This window comes from Pimephales promelas, chromosome 25 (genome assembly GCF_988280905.1).
Source record: "Pimephales promelas chromosome 25, fPimPro1.hap1.1, whole genome shotgun sequence".
Taxonomy (NCBI): Eukaryota; Metazoa; Chordata; class Actinopteri; order Cypriniformes; family Leuciscidae; genus Pimephales; species Pimephales promelas.
The window spans coordinates 10,172,566-10,188,023 of record NC_142793.1 but is presented as its reverse complement, the minus strand read 5'-3'; the positions used below and the strand labels follow the sequence as shown (position 1 = coordinate 10,188,023).

At 42.8% G+C, this 15,458-nt stretch overlaps 1 protein-coding gene across 19 annotated transcripts in view; it reads left to right on the top strand.

Annotated features, from left to right (window-relative positions):
• Positions 1–15,458, top strand: part of ptprjb.1 (protein tyrosine phosphatase receptor type Jb, tandem duplicate 1) — an 88,059-nt gene that overhangs the window by 57,807 nt on the left and 14,794 nt on the right. For 13 of the 19 annotated variants that reach the window (XM_089127765.1, XM_089127762.1, XM_089127770.1 and 10 more), the window contains 10 exons: positions 925–996; positions 1,302–1,358; positions 4,094–4,165; positions 4,471–4,527; positions 7,256–7,327; positions 7,634–7,690; positions 10,443–10,514; positions 10,821–10,877; positions 13,559–13,630; positions 13,934–13,990. In XM_089127765.1, coding sequence (XP_088983891.1) covers positions 925–996; positions 1,302–1,358; positions 4,094–4,165; positions 4,471–4,527; positions 7,256–7,327; positions 7,634–7,690; positions 10,443–10,514; positions 10,821–10,877; positions 13,559–13,630; positions 13,934–13,990 — 645 coding nt within the window. The remainder of the gene's footprint in view (positions 1–924; positions 997–1,301; positions 1,359–4,093; positions 4,166–4,470; positions 4,528–7,255; positions 7,328–7,633; positions 7,691–10,442; positions 10,515–10,820; positions 10,878–13,558; positions 13,631–13,933; positions 13,991–15,458) is intronic. The other 6 variants (XM_089127764.1, XM_089127769.1, XM_089127763.1 and 3 more) reach the window with 6 other exon arrangements.

Here is a 15,458-nt window from a genome sequence, read left to right as displayed (position 1 = left end):
CATTTTAGTGTTAATGTGCTAAATAATACAAATTATTACAATAACTACACTAACTACAAAGGACAATGAACTGAACCAAACACATGACTTAAAATACGCACATGATAATGAGAAACTAAACAAGACACAGTTGAACACATTCGGTAACCAAGAGAACAAACTAAGTGAGCTTAGACGTGACATAACCCCCTTCCCCCTCCCCCCACACCCCTGAGGGAGGGGGAGGTATAATCCATAATGGGGTGGCCAGGTGGGCCAAGATACCCAGGCAAAAAAGTCCATGCAGGGACCAGTGGAGAGAGAAACCAAGGAGTGGCTTGTGGACGAAGGAACCACAGACAAGTAGATGGGGAAGACTCCTTGCGACACCAGTGTATCCACTTCTGCTGATGATTCTGGAGGGCTGAAGGTCCACGGCGGTTCCCTCCCCAGTTTTGACCTGGGCGGAGCCGTGGGAACTGAAGACCAAAGTGGAGTAAGGTGTGATGGATACAAAGGGTCAAATGGAGGGATGAAGAACCAAATTGGCACCGCAGACACTGGGTTCCAAGGCGGAACCGAAGAGTCAGAGGACTGAGGTGGAGATGAGGGCTCGCAAGACAGAGCTGGAGGCAGTTGGAGTGAGGACAAAGGAGAAGCCAAAGGGGCGGAGTAGCAAGTAGAGCCAAATGGCTGGAGGGATGAGGCATTGCCAGAGGCAGAGCTTGTGTCTCAGGAAAGATGAGGCAAACCGTGCAAATGAGCAGAGCCAGTGAAGGGTGTGGATCCACTACCAGTTAAAATGTTTATAATTGAATATAAGTTATTCTTCTAACAATGATACTTTGATTGTAATACATAAAATGAATTGTATGAACATATGTCATTGTTAGCTTCTAAGTAATATTTCGTGATTTTTTTTTTCTATATGTCCATATATCACAGCATCCACTGTCACTGCAACCATTTCATCAACTGCTTCTACAAGTGAGACACCTACACCTACTGCTTCTACAAGTGAGTACTTTTCATGGACAAATGTGTAAACTATTAGCTGTATTTTATATTTTTTTATTACCAATGAAGATGTATTAGGATAATTGTGTCTAACAGTTTCGCCTACAAGATGTAATTCATATAGAGAGACAATTATGACATTTCAGTTGAAAAAACTGTGTTAACACAGTTTACAGATGCTGTCATATTATCTTTTATTAAAAGTTTTTGCAAAACAGAATTAAATTTTTGCAGTGATGTCATTTTAAGTATGTCAACGAATATTACTTGCATAATGTTTCTATTCATACATCTAAATATTTTAGCACCCCCTGCCACTACAAGAAGTACTTCAACTGACTCAACACCACCAACTATATCATGTGAGTATTTTTATTTATAGACAGTTGAGTAAACAAGTTAATAGAAAAATTATTTCAGTAGTTCATTCATTTTAGTGTTAATGTGGTAAATGTTAATAATCATAACAATAACAAAACTAGACTAGGAAGTGAACAATTCACAAGACTTAAAAAGCACCCAGAATGACACAGGATAATCAGAATCTAAACAAGACACAGGTGAACACAATGATTAACTAAGGAAACAAACTAACTGAGCTTAGATGTAACATCATCCTGCCCACCCCCGAGGAGGTTGGAACGGAACGTATAATCCATTCAGGTGGGAAGAAGGTTCAAGACACCTAGAGTCCATGGAGGGACCGATGGAAAGAGAAAAAAAAGGTGTGGCTGGTGGACGAAGGAACCACGGAACAGTAGGAGGAGGAGGCCTCTGTTACCCTTTTTCCACCAAAAAAGAACTGGTTCCGAACTGGTGCTGGTTCAAAGTTGGTTCGGAGTTGGTTCAACTTGCGAACACGTTCAGAACCTGTTTGTATTTCCACTGACTAAAGCGCCCAGGGAACGACGTCGTTACGTCACTGTGTACGTCGCCATACGTCTTAGCTAGAAACGCTTGTAAGTACAACATTTCTTTGGGATTATCCCTAACTCGTGTACCAAGAAGGCTTTAAAAACAATTGAAATATGTAAGTCTTTTAATCTTTTCATTTGATATGTAATCTTTTCTGATAAGTTGTGTACCCCTGTCTTGTGTCTTTTTTTCTTTCCATTTATTCGTTCTATATTGTGACTGTTTCTTCTTTGCTTATAATGTTTTCAAAAAAAAAAAAAAAAACGCTTAGAAATGCTTGCAGCAACTTCAAGCATAACAATAACAAAGGCGGACTTTGTCCTGGCTTTGCGATCCTTTATTATGGTCAGAAAAGATGTTTAGAACGCATCTAAACTCGCCCCAGCCCCCGACGTAAGCATGACGTGGTAAAAGAACGGTTCTAGTCCAGCAAAGAGTTGGTGCCACTTTGGAACCAGTTTTCCCGGCAGAGAACCGGTTCTTTGGCTGTCGAAACACAAAGAACTGGTTCGCGGGCAGGCACCGGCTCCGAACCGGCTCTAAAAATGCTTTGATGGAAAAGGGGCTTGTGAGACCAGTGAATCCACTTCTCCTGACAATGCTGTATGGCTGAAGGTCCTTAGTGTTGCCCTCTGCATTTTACACCAGGGCGGAGCCATGGGAACTGAAGACCAAAGTGGAGTTAGGGGGCTTGATACCAATGTGCAGATGGAGGGATAAAAGACCGAATCAATACCAAGCACAGGGGTCTAAAGGGAACCAGACGGTAAGAGGAGTGAGGTGGCGATGAAGGCTCAGAAGACAGAGGCAGTAAGAGTGAGGACAAAGGAGTTGTCGGAGGGATGGAGCCAGCCGGACCCAGCCGAAGCTCGAGGAGGGGGTTGAGCCAGAGAAGCCAATGAAGCCAGAAGAGGAGGCGAAGCCAGAAAACTGAATTGAGGCTGCAGAGGGGGTGGAACCAGAGAGCTGGGTAGGACAAACGAAGACGAACGAGCCACAGAGCCGTGTAGTACCGGTGGAGATAAAGGAGCTAGGCAGGACCAGCAGAAATGAAGGAATTAGGGAGCTGGGCGGAACAAGTAAGGACAAAGGAATTAATGGAGGAGGAAGGGCTTGAGAACAATAGGAAACGTCGAATCCAATATTCCAACTGGAATAGAACTGAGTCTCAAACATCAGCTTTTTATAGGGAGTAATTTTTCTAATCATGGACAATTGAGTAAGCATGTTATTATGAAAATTACATTAGTAGTTAACTCATTTTAGTGTTAATGTGCTAAATAATACAAATTATTACAATAACTACAATAACTACACAGGACAATGAACTGTACCAAACACATGACTTAAAATACGCACATGATAATGAGAAACTAAACAAGACACAGTTGAACACATTCGGTAACCAAGAGAACAAACTAAGTGAGCTTAGACGTGACATAACCCCCTTCCCCCTCCCCCCACACCCCCGAGGGAGGGGGAGGTATAATCCATAATGGGGTGGCCAGGTGGGCCAAGATACCCAGGCAAAAAAGTCCATGCAGGGACCAATGGAGAGAGAAACCAAGGAGTGGCTTGTGGACGAAGGAACCACAGACAAGTAGATGGGGAAGACTCCTTGCGACACCAGTGTATCCACTTCTGCTGATGATTCTGGAGGGCTGAAGGTCCACGGCGGTTCCCTCCCCAGTTTTGACCTGGGCGGAGCCGTGGGAACTGAAGACCAAAGTGGAGTAAGGTGTGATGGATACAAAGGGTCAAATGGAGGGATGAAGAACCAAATTGGCACCGCAGACACTGGGTTCCAAGGCGGAACCGAAGAGTCAGAGGACTGAGGTGGAGATGAGGGCTCGCAAGACAGAGCTGGAGGCAGTTGGAGTGAGGACAAAGGAGAAGCCAAAGGGGCGGAGTAGCAAGTAGAGCCAAATGGCTGGAGGGATGAGGCATTGCCAGAGGCAGAGCTTGTGTCTCAGGAAAGATGAGGCAAACCGTGCAAATGAGCAGAGCCAGTGAAGGGTGTGGATCCACTACCAGTTAAAATGTTTATAATTGAATATAAGTTATTCTTCTAACAATGATACTTTGATTGTAATACATAAAATGAATTGTATGAACATATGTCATTGTTAGCTTCTAAGTAATATTTCGTGATTTTTTTTTTCTATATGTCCATATATCACAGCATCCACTGTCACTGCAACCATTTCATCAACTGCTTCTACAAGTGAGACACCTACACCTACTGCTTCTACAAGTGAGTACTTTTCATGGACAAATGTGTAAACTATTAGCTGTATTTTATAATTTTTTATTACCAATGAAGATGTATTAGGATAATTGTGTCTAACAGTTTCGCCTACAAGATGTAATTCATATAGAGAGACAATTATGACATTTCAGTTGAAAAAACTGTGTTAACACAGTTTACAGATGCTGTCATATTATCTTTTATTAAAAGTTTTTGCAAAACAGAATTAAATTTTTGCAGTGATGTCATTTTAAGTATGTCAACGAATATTACTTGCATAATGTTTCTATTCATACATCTAAATATTTTAGCACCCCCTGCCACTACAAGAAGTACTTCAACTGACTCAACACCACCAACTATATCATGTGAGTATTTTTATTTATAGACAGTTGAGTAAACAAGTTAATAGAAAAATTATTTCAGTAGTTCATTCATTTTAGTGTTAATGTGGTAAATGTTAATAATCATAACAATAACAAAACTAGACTAGGAAGTGAACAATTCACAAGACTTAAAAAGCACCCAGAATGACACAGGATAATCAGAATCTAAACAAGACACAGGTGAACACAATGATTAACCAAGGAAACAAACTAACTGAGCTTAGATGTAACATCATCCTGCCCACCTCCGAGGAGGTTGGAACGGAACGTATAATCCATTCAGGTGGGAAGAAGGTTCAAGACACCTAGAGTCCATGGAGGGACCGATGGAAAGAGAAAAAAAAGGTGTGGCTGGTGGACGAAGGAACCACGGAACAGTAGGAGGAGGAGGCCTCTGTTACCCCTTTTCCACCAAAAAAGAACTGGTTCCGAACTGGTGCTGGTTCAAAGTTGGTTCGGAGTTGGTTCAACTTGCGAACACGTTCAGAACCTGTTTGTATTTCCACTGACTAAAGCGCCCAGGGAACGACGTCGTTACGTCACTGTGTACGTCGCCATACGTCTTAGCTAGAAACGCTTGTAAGTACAACATTTCTTTGGGATTATCCCTAACTCGTGTACCAAGAAGGCTTTAAAAACAATTGAAATATGTAAGTCTTTTAATCTTTTCATTTGATATGTAATCTTTTCTGATAAGTTGTGTACCCCTGTCTTGTGTCTTTTTTTCTTTCCATTTATTCGTTCTATATTGTGACTGTTTCTTCTTTGCTTATAATGTTTTCAAAAAAAAAAAACGCTTAGAAATGCTTGCAGCAACTTCAAGCATAACAATAACAAAGGCGGACTTTGTCCTGGCTTTGCGATCCTTTATTATGGTCAGAAAAGATGTTTAGAACGCATCTAAACTCGCCCCAGCCCCCGACGTAAGCATGACGTGGTAAAAGAACGGTTCTAGTCCAGCAAAGAGTTGGTGCCACTTTGGAACCAGTTTTCCCGGCAGAGAACCGGTTCTTTGGCTGTCGAAACACAAAGAACTGGTTCGCGGGCAGGCACCGGCTCCGAACCGGCTCTAAAAATGCTTTGATGGAAAAGGGGCTTGTGAGACCAGTGAATCCACTTCTCCTGACAATGCTGTATGGCTGAAGGTCCTTAGTGTTGCCCTCTGCATTTTACACCAGGGCGGAGCCATGGGAACTGAAGACCAAAGTGGAGTTAGGGGGCTTGATACCAATGTGCAGATGGAGGGATAAAAGACCGAATCAATACCAAGCACAGGGGTCTAAAGGGAACCAGACGGTAAGAGGAGTGAGGTGGCGATGAAGGCTCAGAAGACAGAGGCAGTAAGAGTGAGGACAAAGGAGTTGTCGGAGGGATGGAGCCAGCCGGACCCAGCCGAAGCTCGAGGAGGGGGTTGAGCCAGAGAAGCCAATGAAGCCAGAAGAGGAGGCGAAGCCAGAAAACTGAATTGAGGCTGCAGAGGGGGTGGAACCAGAGAGCTGGGTAGGACAAACGAAGACGAACGAGCCACAGAGCCGTGTAGTACCGGTGGAGATAAAGGAGCTAGGCAGGACCAGCAGAAATGAAGGAATTAGGGAGCTGGGCGGAACAAGTAAGGACAAAGGAATTAATGGAGGAGGAAGGGCTTGAGAACAATAGGAAACGTCGAATCCAATATTCCAACTGGAATAGAACTGAGTCTCAAACATCAGCTTTTTATAGGGAGTAATTTTTCTAATCATGGACAATTGAGTAAGCATGTTATTATGAAAATTACATTAGTAGTTAACTCATTTTAGTGTTAATGTGCTAAATAATACAAATTATTACAATAACTACAATAACTACACAGGACAATGAACTGTACCAAACACATGACTTAAAATACGCACATGATAATGAGAAACTAAACAAGACACAGTTGAACACATTCGGTAACCAAGAGAACAAACTAAGTGAGCTTAGACGTGACATAACCCCCTTCCCCCTCCCCCCACACCCCCGAGGGAGGGGGAGGTATAATCCATAATGGGGTGGCCAGGTGGGCCAAGATACCCAGGCAAAAAAGTCCATGCAGGGACCAATGGAGAGAGAAACCAAGGAGTGGCTTGTGGACGAAGGAACCACAGACAAGTAGATGGGGAAGACTCCTTGCGACACCAGTGAATCCACTTCTGCTGATGATTCTGGAGGGCTGAAGGTCCACGGCGGTTCCCTCCCCAGTTTTGACCTGGGCGGAGCCGTGGGAACTGAAGACCAAAGTGGAGTAAGGTGTGCTGGATACCAAGGGTCAAATGGAGGGATGAAGAACCAAATTGGCACCGCAGGCACTGGGGTCCAAGGCGGAACCGAAGAGTCAGAGGACTGAGGTGGAGATGAGGGCTCGCAAGACAGAGCTGGAGGCAGTTGGAGTGAGGACAAAGGAGAAGCCAAAGGGGTGGAGTAGCAAGTAGAGCCAAATGGCTGGAGGGATGAGGCATTGCCAGAGGCAGAGCTGGTGTCTCAGGAAAGATGAGGCAAACCAGGCAAATGAGCAGAGCCAGTGAAGGGTGTGGATCCACTACCAGTTAAAATGTTTATAATTGAATATAAGTTATTCTTCTAACAATGATACTTTGATTGTAATACATAAAATGAATTGTATGCACATATGTCATTTTTAGCTTCTAAGTAATATTTCGTGATTTTTTTTCTATATGTCCATATATCACAGCATCCACTGTCACTACAACCATTTCATCAACTGCTTCTACAAGTGAGACACCTACACCTACTCCTTCTACAAGTGAGTACTTTTCATGGACAAATGTGTAAACTATTAGCTGTATTTTATAATTTTTTATTACCAATGAAGTTGTATTATGATAATTGTGTCTAACAGTTTCTCCTACAAGATGTAATTCATATAGACAGACAATTATGACATTTCAGTTGAAAAAACTGTGTTAACACAGTTTACAGATGCTGTCATATTATCTTTTATTAAAAGTTTTTGCAAAACAGAATTTAATTTTATGCAGTGATGTCATTTTAAGTATGTCAACGAATATTACTTGCATAATGTTTCTATTCATACATCTAAATATTTTAGCACCCCCTGCCACTACAAGAAGTACTTCAACTGACTCAACACCACCAACTATATCATGTGAGTATTTTTATTTATAGACAGTTGAGTAAACAAGTTAATAGAAAAATTATTTCAGTAGTTCATTCATTTTAGTGTTAATGTGGTAAATGTTAATAATCATAACAATAACAAAACTAGACTAGGAAGTGAACAATTCACAAGACTTAAAAAGCACCCAGAATGACACAGGATAATCAGAATCTAAACAAGACACAGGTGAACACAATGATTAACCAAGGAAACAAACTAACTGAGCTTAGATGTAACATCATCCTGCCCACCCCTGAGGAGGTTGGAACGGAACGTATAATCCATTCAGGTGGGAAGAAGGTTCAAGACACCTAGAGTCCATGGAGGGACCGATGGAAAGAGAAAAAAAAGGTGTGGCTGGTGGACGAAGGAACCACAGAACAGTAGGAGGAGGAGGCCTCTGTTACCCCTTTTCCACCAAAAAAGAACTGGTTCCGAACTGGTGCTGGTTCAAAGTTGGTTCGGAGTTGGTTCAACTTGCGAACACGTTCAGAACCTGTTTGTATTTCCACTGACTAAAGCGTCAAGGGAACGACGTCGTTACGTCACTGTGTACATCGCCACACGTCTTAGCTAGAAACGCTTGCAAGTACAACATTACTTTGGGATTATCCCTAACTCGTGTACCAAGAAGGCTTTAAAAACAATTGAAATATGCAAGTATTTTAATCTTTTCATTTGATATGTAATCTTTTCTGATAAGTTGTGTACCCCTGTCTTGTGTCTTTTTTTCTTTCCATTTATTCGTTCTATATTGTGACTGTTTCTTCTTTGCTTATAATGTTTTCAAAAAAAAAAAAAAACGCTTAGAAATGCTTGCACCAACTTCAAGCATAACAATTACAAAGGCGGACTTTGTCCTGGCTTTGCGATCCTTTATTATGGTCAGAAAAGATGTTTAGAATGCATCTAAACTCGCCCCAGCCCCCGACGTAAGCATGACGTGGTAAAAGAACAGTTCTAGTCCAGCAAAGAGTTGGTGCCACTTTGGAACCAGTTTTCCCGGCTGAGAACCGGTTCTTTGGCTGTCGAAACACAAAGAACTGGTTCGCGGGCAGGCACCGGCTCCGAACCGGCTCTAAAAATGCTTAGATGGAAAAGGGGCTTGTGAGATCAGTGAATCCACTTCTCCTGACAATGCTGTATGGCTGAAGGTCCTTAGTGTTGCCCTCTGCATTTTACACCAGGGCGGAGCCATGGGAACTGAAGACCAAAGTGAAGTTAGGGGGCTTGATACCAATGTGCTGATGGAGGGATAAAAGACCAAATCAATACCAAGCACAGGGGTCTAAAGGGAAAAAGACGGTAAGAGGAGTGAGGTGGCGATGAAGGCTCAGAAGACAGAGCCAGTAAGAGTGAGGACAAAGGAGTTGTCGGAGGGATGGAGCCAGCCGGACCCAGCCGAAGCTCGAGGAGGGGGTTGAGCCAGAGAAGCCAATGAAGCCAGAAGAGGAGGTGAAGCCAGAAAACTGAATTAAGGCTGCAGAGGGGGTGGAACCAGAGAGCTGGGTAGGACAAACGAAGACGAACGAGCCACAGAGCCGTGTAGTACCGGTGGAGATAAAGGAGCTAGGCAGGACCAGCAGAAATGAAGGAACCAGGGAGCCGGGCGGAACAAGTAAGGACAAAGGAATTAATGGAGGAGGAAGGGCTTGACAACAATAGGAAACGTCGAATCCAATATTCCAACTGGAATAGAACTGAGTCTCAAACATCAGCTTTTTATAGGGAGTAATTTTTCTAATCATGGACAATTGAGTAAGCATGTTATTATGAAAATTAGATTAGTAGTTAACTCATTTTAGTGTTAATGTGCTAAATAATACAAATTATTACAATAACTACAATAACTACACAGGACAATGAACATAACTACACAGGACAATGAACTGAACCAAACACATGACTTAAAATACTCACATGATAATGAGAAACTAAACAAGACACAGTTGAACACATTCGGTAACCAAGAGAACAAACTAAGTGAGCTTAGACGTGACATAACCCCCTTCCCCCTCCCCCCACACCCCTGAGGGAGGGGGGGGTATAATCCATAATGGGGTGGCCAGGTGGGCCAAGATACCCAGGCAAAAAAGTCCATGCAGGGACCAGTGGAGAGAGAAACCAAGGAGTGGCTTGTGGACGAAGGAACCACAGACAAGTAGATGGGGAAGACTCCTTGCGACACTAGTGTATCCACTTCTGCTGATGATTCTGGAGGGCTGAAGGTCCACGGCGGTTCCCTCCCCAGTTTTGACCTGGGCGGAGCCGTGGGAACTGAAGACCAAAGTGGAGTAAGGTGTGCTGGATACCAAGGGTCAAATGGAGGGATGAAGAACCAAATTGGCACCGCAGGCACTGGGGTCCAAGGCGGAACCGAAGAGTCAGAGGACTGTGGTGGAGAAGAGGGCTCGCAAGACAGAGCTGGAGGCAGTTGGAGTGAGGACAAAGGAGAAGCCAAAGGGGTGGAGTAGCAGTAGAGCCAAATGGCTGGAGGGATGAGGCATTGCCAGAGGCAGAGCTTGTGTCTCAGGAAAGATGAGGCAAACCAGGCAAATGAGCAGAGCCAGTGAAGGGTGTGGATCCACTACCAGTTAAAATGTTTATAATTGAATATAAGTTATTCTTCTAACAATGATACTTTGATTGCAATACATAAAATGAATTGTATGAACATATGTCATTGATAACTTCTAAGTAATATTTCGTGATTTTTTTTCTATATGTCCATATATCACAGCATCCACTGTCACTACAACCATTTCATCAACTGCTTCTACAAGTGAGACACCTACACCTACTCCTTCTACAAGTGAGTACTTTTCATGGACAAATGTGTAAACTATTAGCTGTATTTTATAATTTTTTATTACCAATGAAGTTGTATTATGATAATTGTGTCTAACAGTTTCTCCTACAAGATGTAATTCATATAGACAGACAATTATGACATTTCAGTTGAAAAAACTGTGTTAACACAGTTTACAGATGCTGTCATATTATCTTTTATTAAAAGTTTTTGCAATACAGAATTTAATTTTATGCAGTGATGTCATTTTAAGTATGTCAACGAATATTACTTGCATAATGTTTCTATTCATACATCTAAATATTTTAGCACCCCCTGCCACTACAAGAAGTACTTTAACTGACTCAACACCACCAACTATATCATGTGAGTATTTTTATTTATAGACAGTTGAGTAAACAAGTTAATAGAAAAATTATTTCAGTAGTTCATTCATTTTAGTGTTAATGTGGTAAATGTTAATAATCATAACAATAACAAAACTAGACTAGGAAGTGAACAATTCACAAGACTTAAAAAGCACCCAGAATGACACAGGATAATCAGAATCTAAAAAAGGACACAGGTGAACACAATGATTAACCAAGGAAACAAACTAACTGAGCTTAGATGTAACATCATCCTGCCCACCCCTGAGGAGGTTGGAACGGAACGTATAATCCATTCAGGTGGGAAGAAGGTTCAAGACACCTAGAGTCCATGGAGGGACCGATGGAAAGAGAAAAAACGGTGTGGCTGGTGGACGAAGGAACCACGGAACAGTAGGAGGAGGAGGCCTCTGTTACCCCTTTTCCACCAAAAAAGAACTGGTTCCGAACTGGTGCTGGTTCAAAGTTGGTTCGGAGTTGGTTCAACTTGCGAACACGTTCAGAACCTGTTTGTATTTCCACTGACTAAAGCGCCCAGGGAACGACGTCGTTACGTCACTGTGTACGTCGCCATACGTCTTAGCTAGAAACGCTTGCAAGTACAACATTACTTTGGGATTGTCCCTAACTCGTGTACCAAGAAGGCTTTAAAAACAATTGAAATATGTAAGTCTTTTAATCTTGTCATTTGATATGTAATCTTTTCTGATAAGTTGTGTACCCCTGTCTTGTGTCTTTTTTTCTTTCCATTTATTCGTTCTATATTGTGACTGTTTCTTCTTTGCTTATAATGTTTTCAACAAAAAAAAAACGCTTAGAAATGCTTGCACCAACTTCAAGCATAACAATTACAAAGGCGGACTTTGTCCTGGCTTTGCGATCCTTTATTATGGTCAGAAAAGATGTTTAGAACGCATCTAAACTCGCCCCAGCCCCGACGTAAGCATGACGTGGTAAAAGAACGGTTCTAGTCCAGCAAAGAGTTGGTGCCACTTTGGAACCAGTTTTCCCGGCAGAGAACCGGTTCTTTGGCTGTCGAAACACAAAGAACTGGTTCGCGGGCAGGCACCGGCTCCGAACCGGCTCTAAAAATGCTTAGATGGAAAAGGGGCTTGTGAGACCAGTGAATCCACTTCTCCTGACAATGCTGTATGGCTGAAGGTCCTTAGTGTTGCCCTCTGCATTTTACACCAGGGCGGAGCCATGGGAACTGAAGACCAAAGTGGAGTTAGAGGGCTTGATACCAAGGTGCAGATGGAGGGATAAAAGACCAAATCAATACCAAGCACAGGGGTTTAAAGGGAACCAGACGGTAAGAGGAGTAAGGTGGCGATGAAGGCTCAGAAGACAGAGCCAGTAAGAGTGAGGACAAAGGAGTTGTCAGAGGAATGGTGCCAGCCGGACCCAGCCGAAGCTCTAGGAGGGGGTTGAGCCAGAGAAGCCAGAAGAGGAGGCGAAGCCAGAAAACTGAATTGAGGCTGCAGAGGGGGTGGAACCAGAGAGCTGGGTAGGACAAACGAAGACGAACGAGCCACAGAGCCGTGTAGTACCGGTGGAGATAAAGGAGCTAGGCAGGACCAGCCATAATGAAGGAACCAGGGAGCCGGGCGGAACAAGTAAGGACAAAGGAATTAATGGAGGAGGAAGGGCTTGAGAACAATAGGAAACGTCGAGTCCAATATTCCAACTGGAATAGAACTGAGTCTCAAACATCAGCTCTTTATAGGGAGTAATTTTTCTAATTATGGACAATTGAGTAAGCATGTAATGTGCTAAATAATACAAATTATTACAATAACTACAATAACTACACAGGACAATGAACTGAACCAAACACATGACTTAAAATACACGCATGATAATGAGAAACTAAACAAGACACAGTTGAACACATTCGGTAACCAAGAGAGCAAACTAAGTAAGCTTAGACGTGACATAACCCCCTTCCCCCTCCCCCCACACCCCTGAGGGAGGGGGAGGTATAATCCATACTGGGGTGGCCAGGTGTGCCAAGATACCCAGGCAAAAAAGTCCATGCAGGGACCAGTGGAGAGAGAAACCAAGGAGTGGCTTGTGGACAAAGTAACCACATACAAGTAGATGGGGAAGACTCCTTGCGACACCAGTGAATCCACTTCTGCTGATGATTCTGGAGGGCTGAAGGTCCACGGCGGTTCCCTCTCCAGTTTTGACCTGGGCGGAGCCGTGGGAACTGAAGACCAAAGTGGAGTAAGGTGTGCTGGATACCAAGGGTCAAATGGAGGGATGAAGAACCAAATTGGCACCGCAGGCACTGGGGTCCAAGGCAGAACCGAAGAGTCAGAGGACTGAGGTGGAGATGAGGGCTTGGAAGACAGAGCTGGAGGCAGTTGGAGAGAGGACAAAGGAGAAGCCAAAGGGGCGGAGTAGCAAGTAGAGCCAAATGGCTGGAGGGATGAGGCATTGCCAGAGGCAGAGCTTGTGTCTCAGGAAAGATGAGGCAAACCGTGCAAATGAGCAGAGCCAGTGAGGGGTGTGGATCCACTACCAGTTAAAATGTTTATAATTGAATATAAGTTATTCTTCTAACAATGATACTTTGATTGTAATACATAAAATTAATTGTATGAACATATGTCATTGTTAGCTTCTAAGTAATATTTCATAATTTTTTTCTCTCAATATGTCCATATATCACAGCATCCACTGTCACTACAACCATTTCATCAACTTCTTCTACAAGTGAGACACCTACACTTACTCCTTCTACAAGTGAGTGCTTTTCATGGACAACTGTGAAAACTATTAGCTGTATTTTATAATTTTTTATTACCAATGAAGTTGTATGATAATTGCGTCTAACAGTTTCTCCCACAAGATGTAATTCATATAGATAGACAATTATGACATTTCAGTTGAAAAAATTGTGTTAACACAGTTTACAGATGCTGTCATATTATCTTTTATTAAAAGTTTTTGCAAAACAGAATTTAATTTTATGCAGTGATGTCATTTTTAGTATGTCAACGAATATTACTTGCATAATGTTTCTATTCATACATCTAAATATTTTAGCACCCCCTGCCACTACAAGAAGTACTTCAACTGACTCAACACCACCAACTATATCATGTGAGTATTTTTATTTATGGACAGTTGAGTAAACAAATTAATAGAAAAATGATTTCAGTAGTTCATTCATTTTAGTGTTAATGTGGTAAATGTTAATAATCATAACAATAACAAAACTAGACTAGGAAGTGAACAATTCACAAGACTTAAAAAGCACCCAGAATGACACAGGATAAACAGAATCTAAACAAGACACAGGTGAACACAATGATTTCCAGGTGAACCAAGGAAACAAACTAACTGAGCTTAGATGTAACATCATCCTGCCCACCCCTGAGGAGGTTGGAACGGAAGGTATAATCCATTCAGGTGGGAAGAAGGTTCAAGACACCTAGAGTCCATGGAGGGACCGGTGGAAAGTGAAAAAAAAGGTGTGGCTGGTGGACGAAGGAACCACGGAGCAGTAGGAGGAAGAGGCCTCTGTTACCCCTTTTCCACCAAAAAAGAACTGGTTCGGAACTGGTGCTGGTTCAAAGTTGGTTCGGAGTTGGTTCAACTTGCGAACCTGTTCAGAATCTGTTTGTATTTCCACTGACTAAAGCACCTAGGGAACGACGTCGTTACATCACTGTGTACATTGCCATACGTCTTAGCTAGAAACGCTTGCAAGTACAACATTACTTTGGGATTATCCCTATGTACCAAGAAGGCTTTAAAAACAATTGAAATATGTCTTTTAATCTTTTCATTTAATATGTAATCTTTTCTGATAATTTGTGTACCCCTGTCTTGTGTCTTTTTTTCTTTCCATTTATTTGTTCTATATTGTGACAGTTTCTTCTTTGCTTATAATGTTTTCAAAAAAAAAAAAAACGCTCAGAAATGCTTGCACCAACTTCAAGCATAACAATTACAAACGCGAACTTTGTCCTGGCTTTGCGATCCTTTATTATGGTCAGAAAAGATGTTTAGAACGCATCTAAACTCGCCCCAGCCCCCGACGTAAGCATGACGTGGTAAAAGGACGGTTCTAGTCCAGCAAAGAGTTGGTGCCACTTTGGAACCAGTTTTCCCGGCAGAGAACCGGTTCTTTGGCTGTCGAAACACAAAGAACTGGTTCGCGGGCAGGCACCGGCTCCGAACCGGCTCTCAAAATGCTTTGGTGGAAAAGGGGCTTGTGAGACCAGTGAATCCACTTCTCCTGACAATGCTGTATGGCTGAAGGTCCACAGTGTTGCCCTCTGCATTTTACACCAGGGCAGAGCCATGGGAACTGAAGACCAAAGTGGAGTTAGAGGGCTTGATACCAAGGTGCAGATGGAGGGATAAAAGACCAAATCAATACCAAGCACAGGGGTCTAAAGGGAACCAGACGGTAAGAGGAGTAAGGTGGCGATGAAGGCTCAGAAGACAGAGCCAGTAAGAGTGAGGACAAAGGAGTTGTCGGAGGGACGGAGCCAGCCGGACCCAGCCGAAACTAGAAGAGGGGGTTGAGCCAGAGAAGCCAATGAAGCCAGAAGAGGAGGCG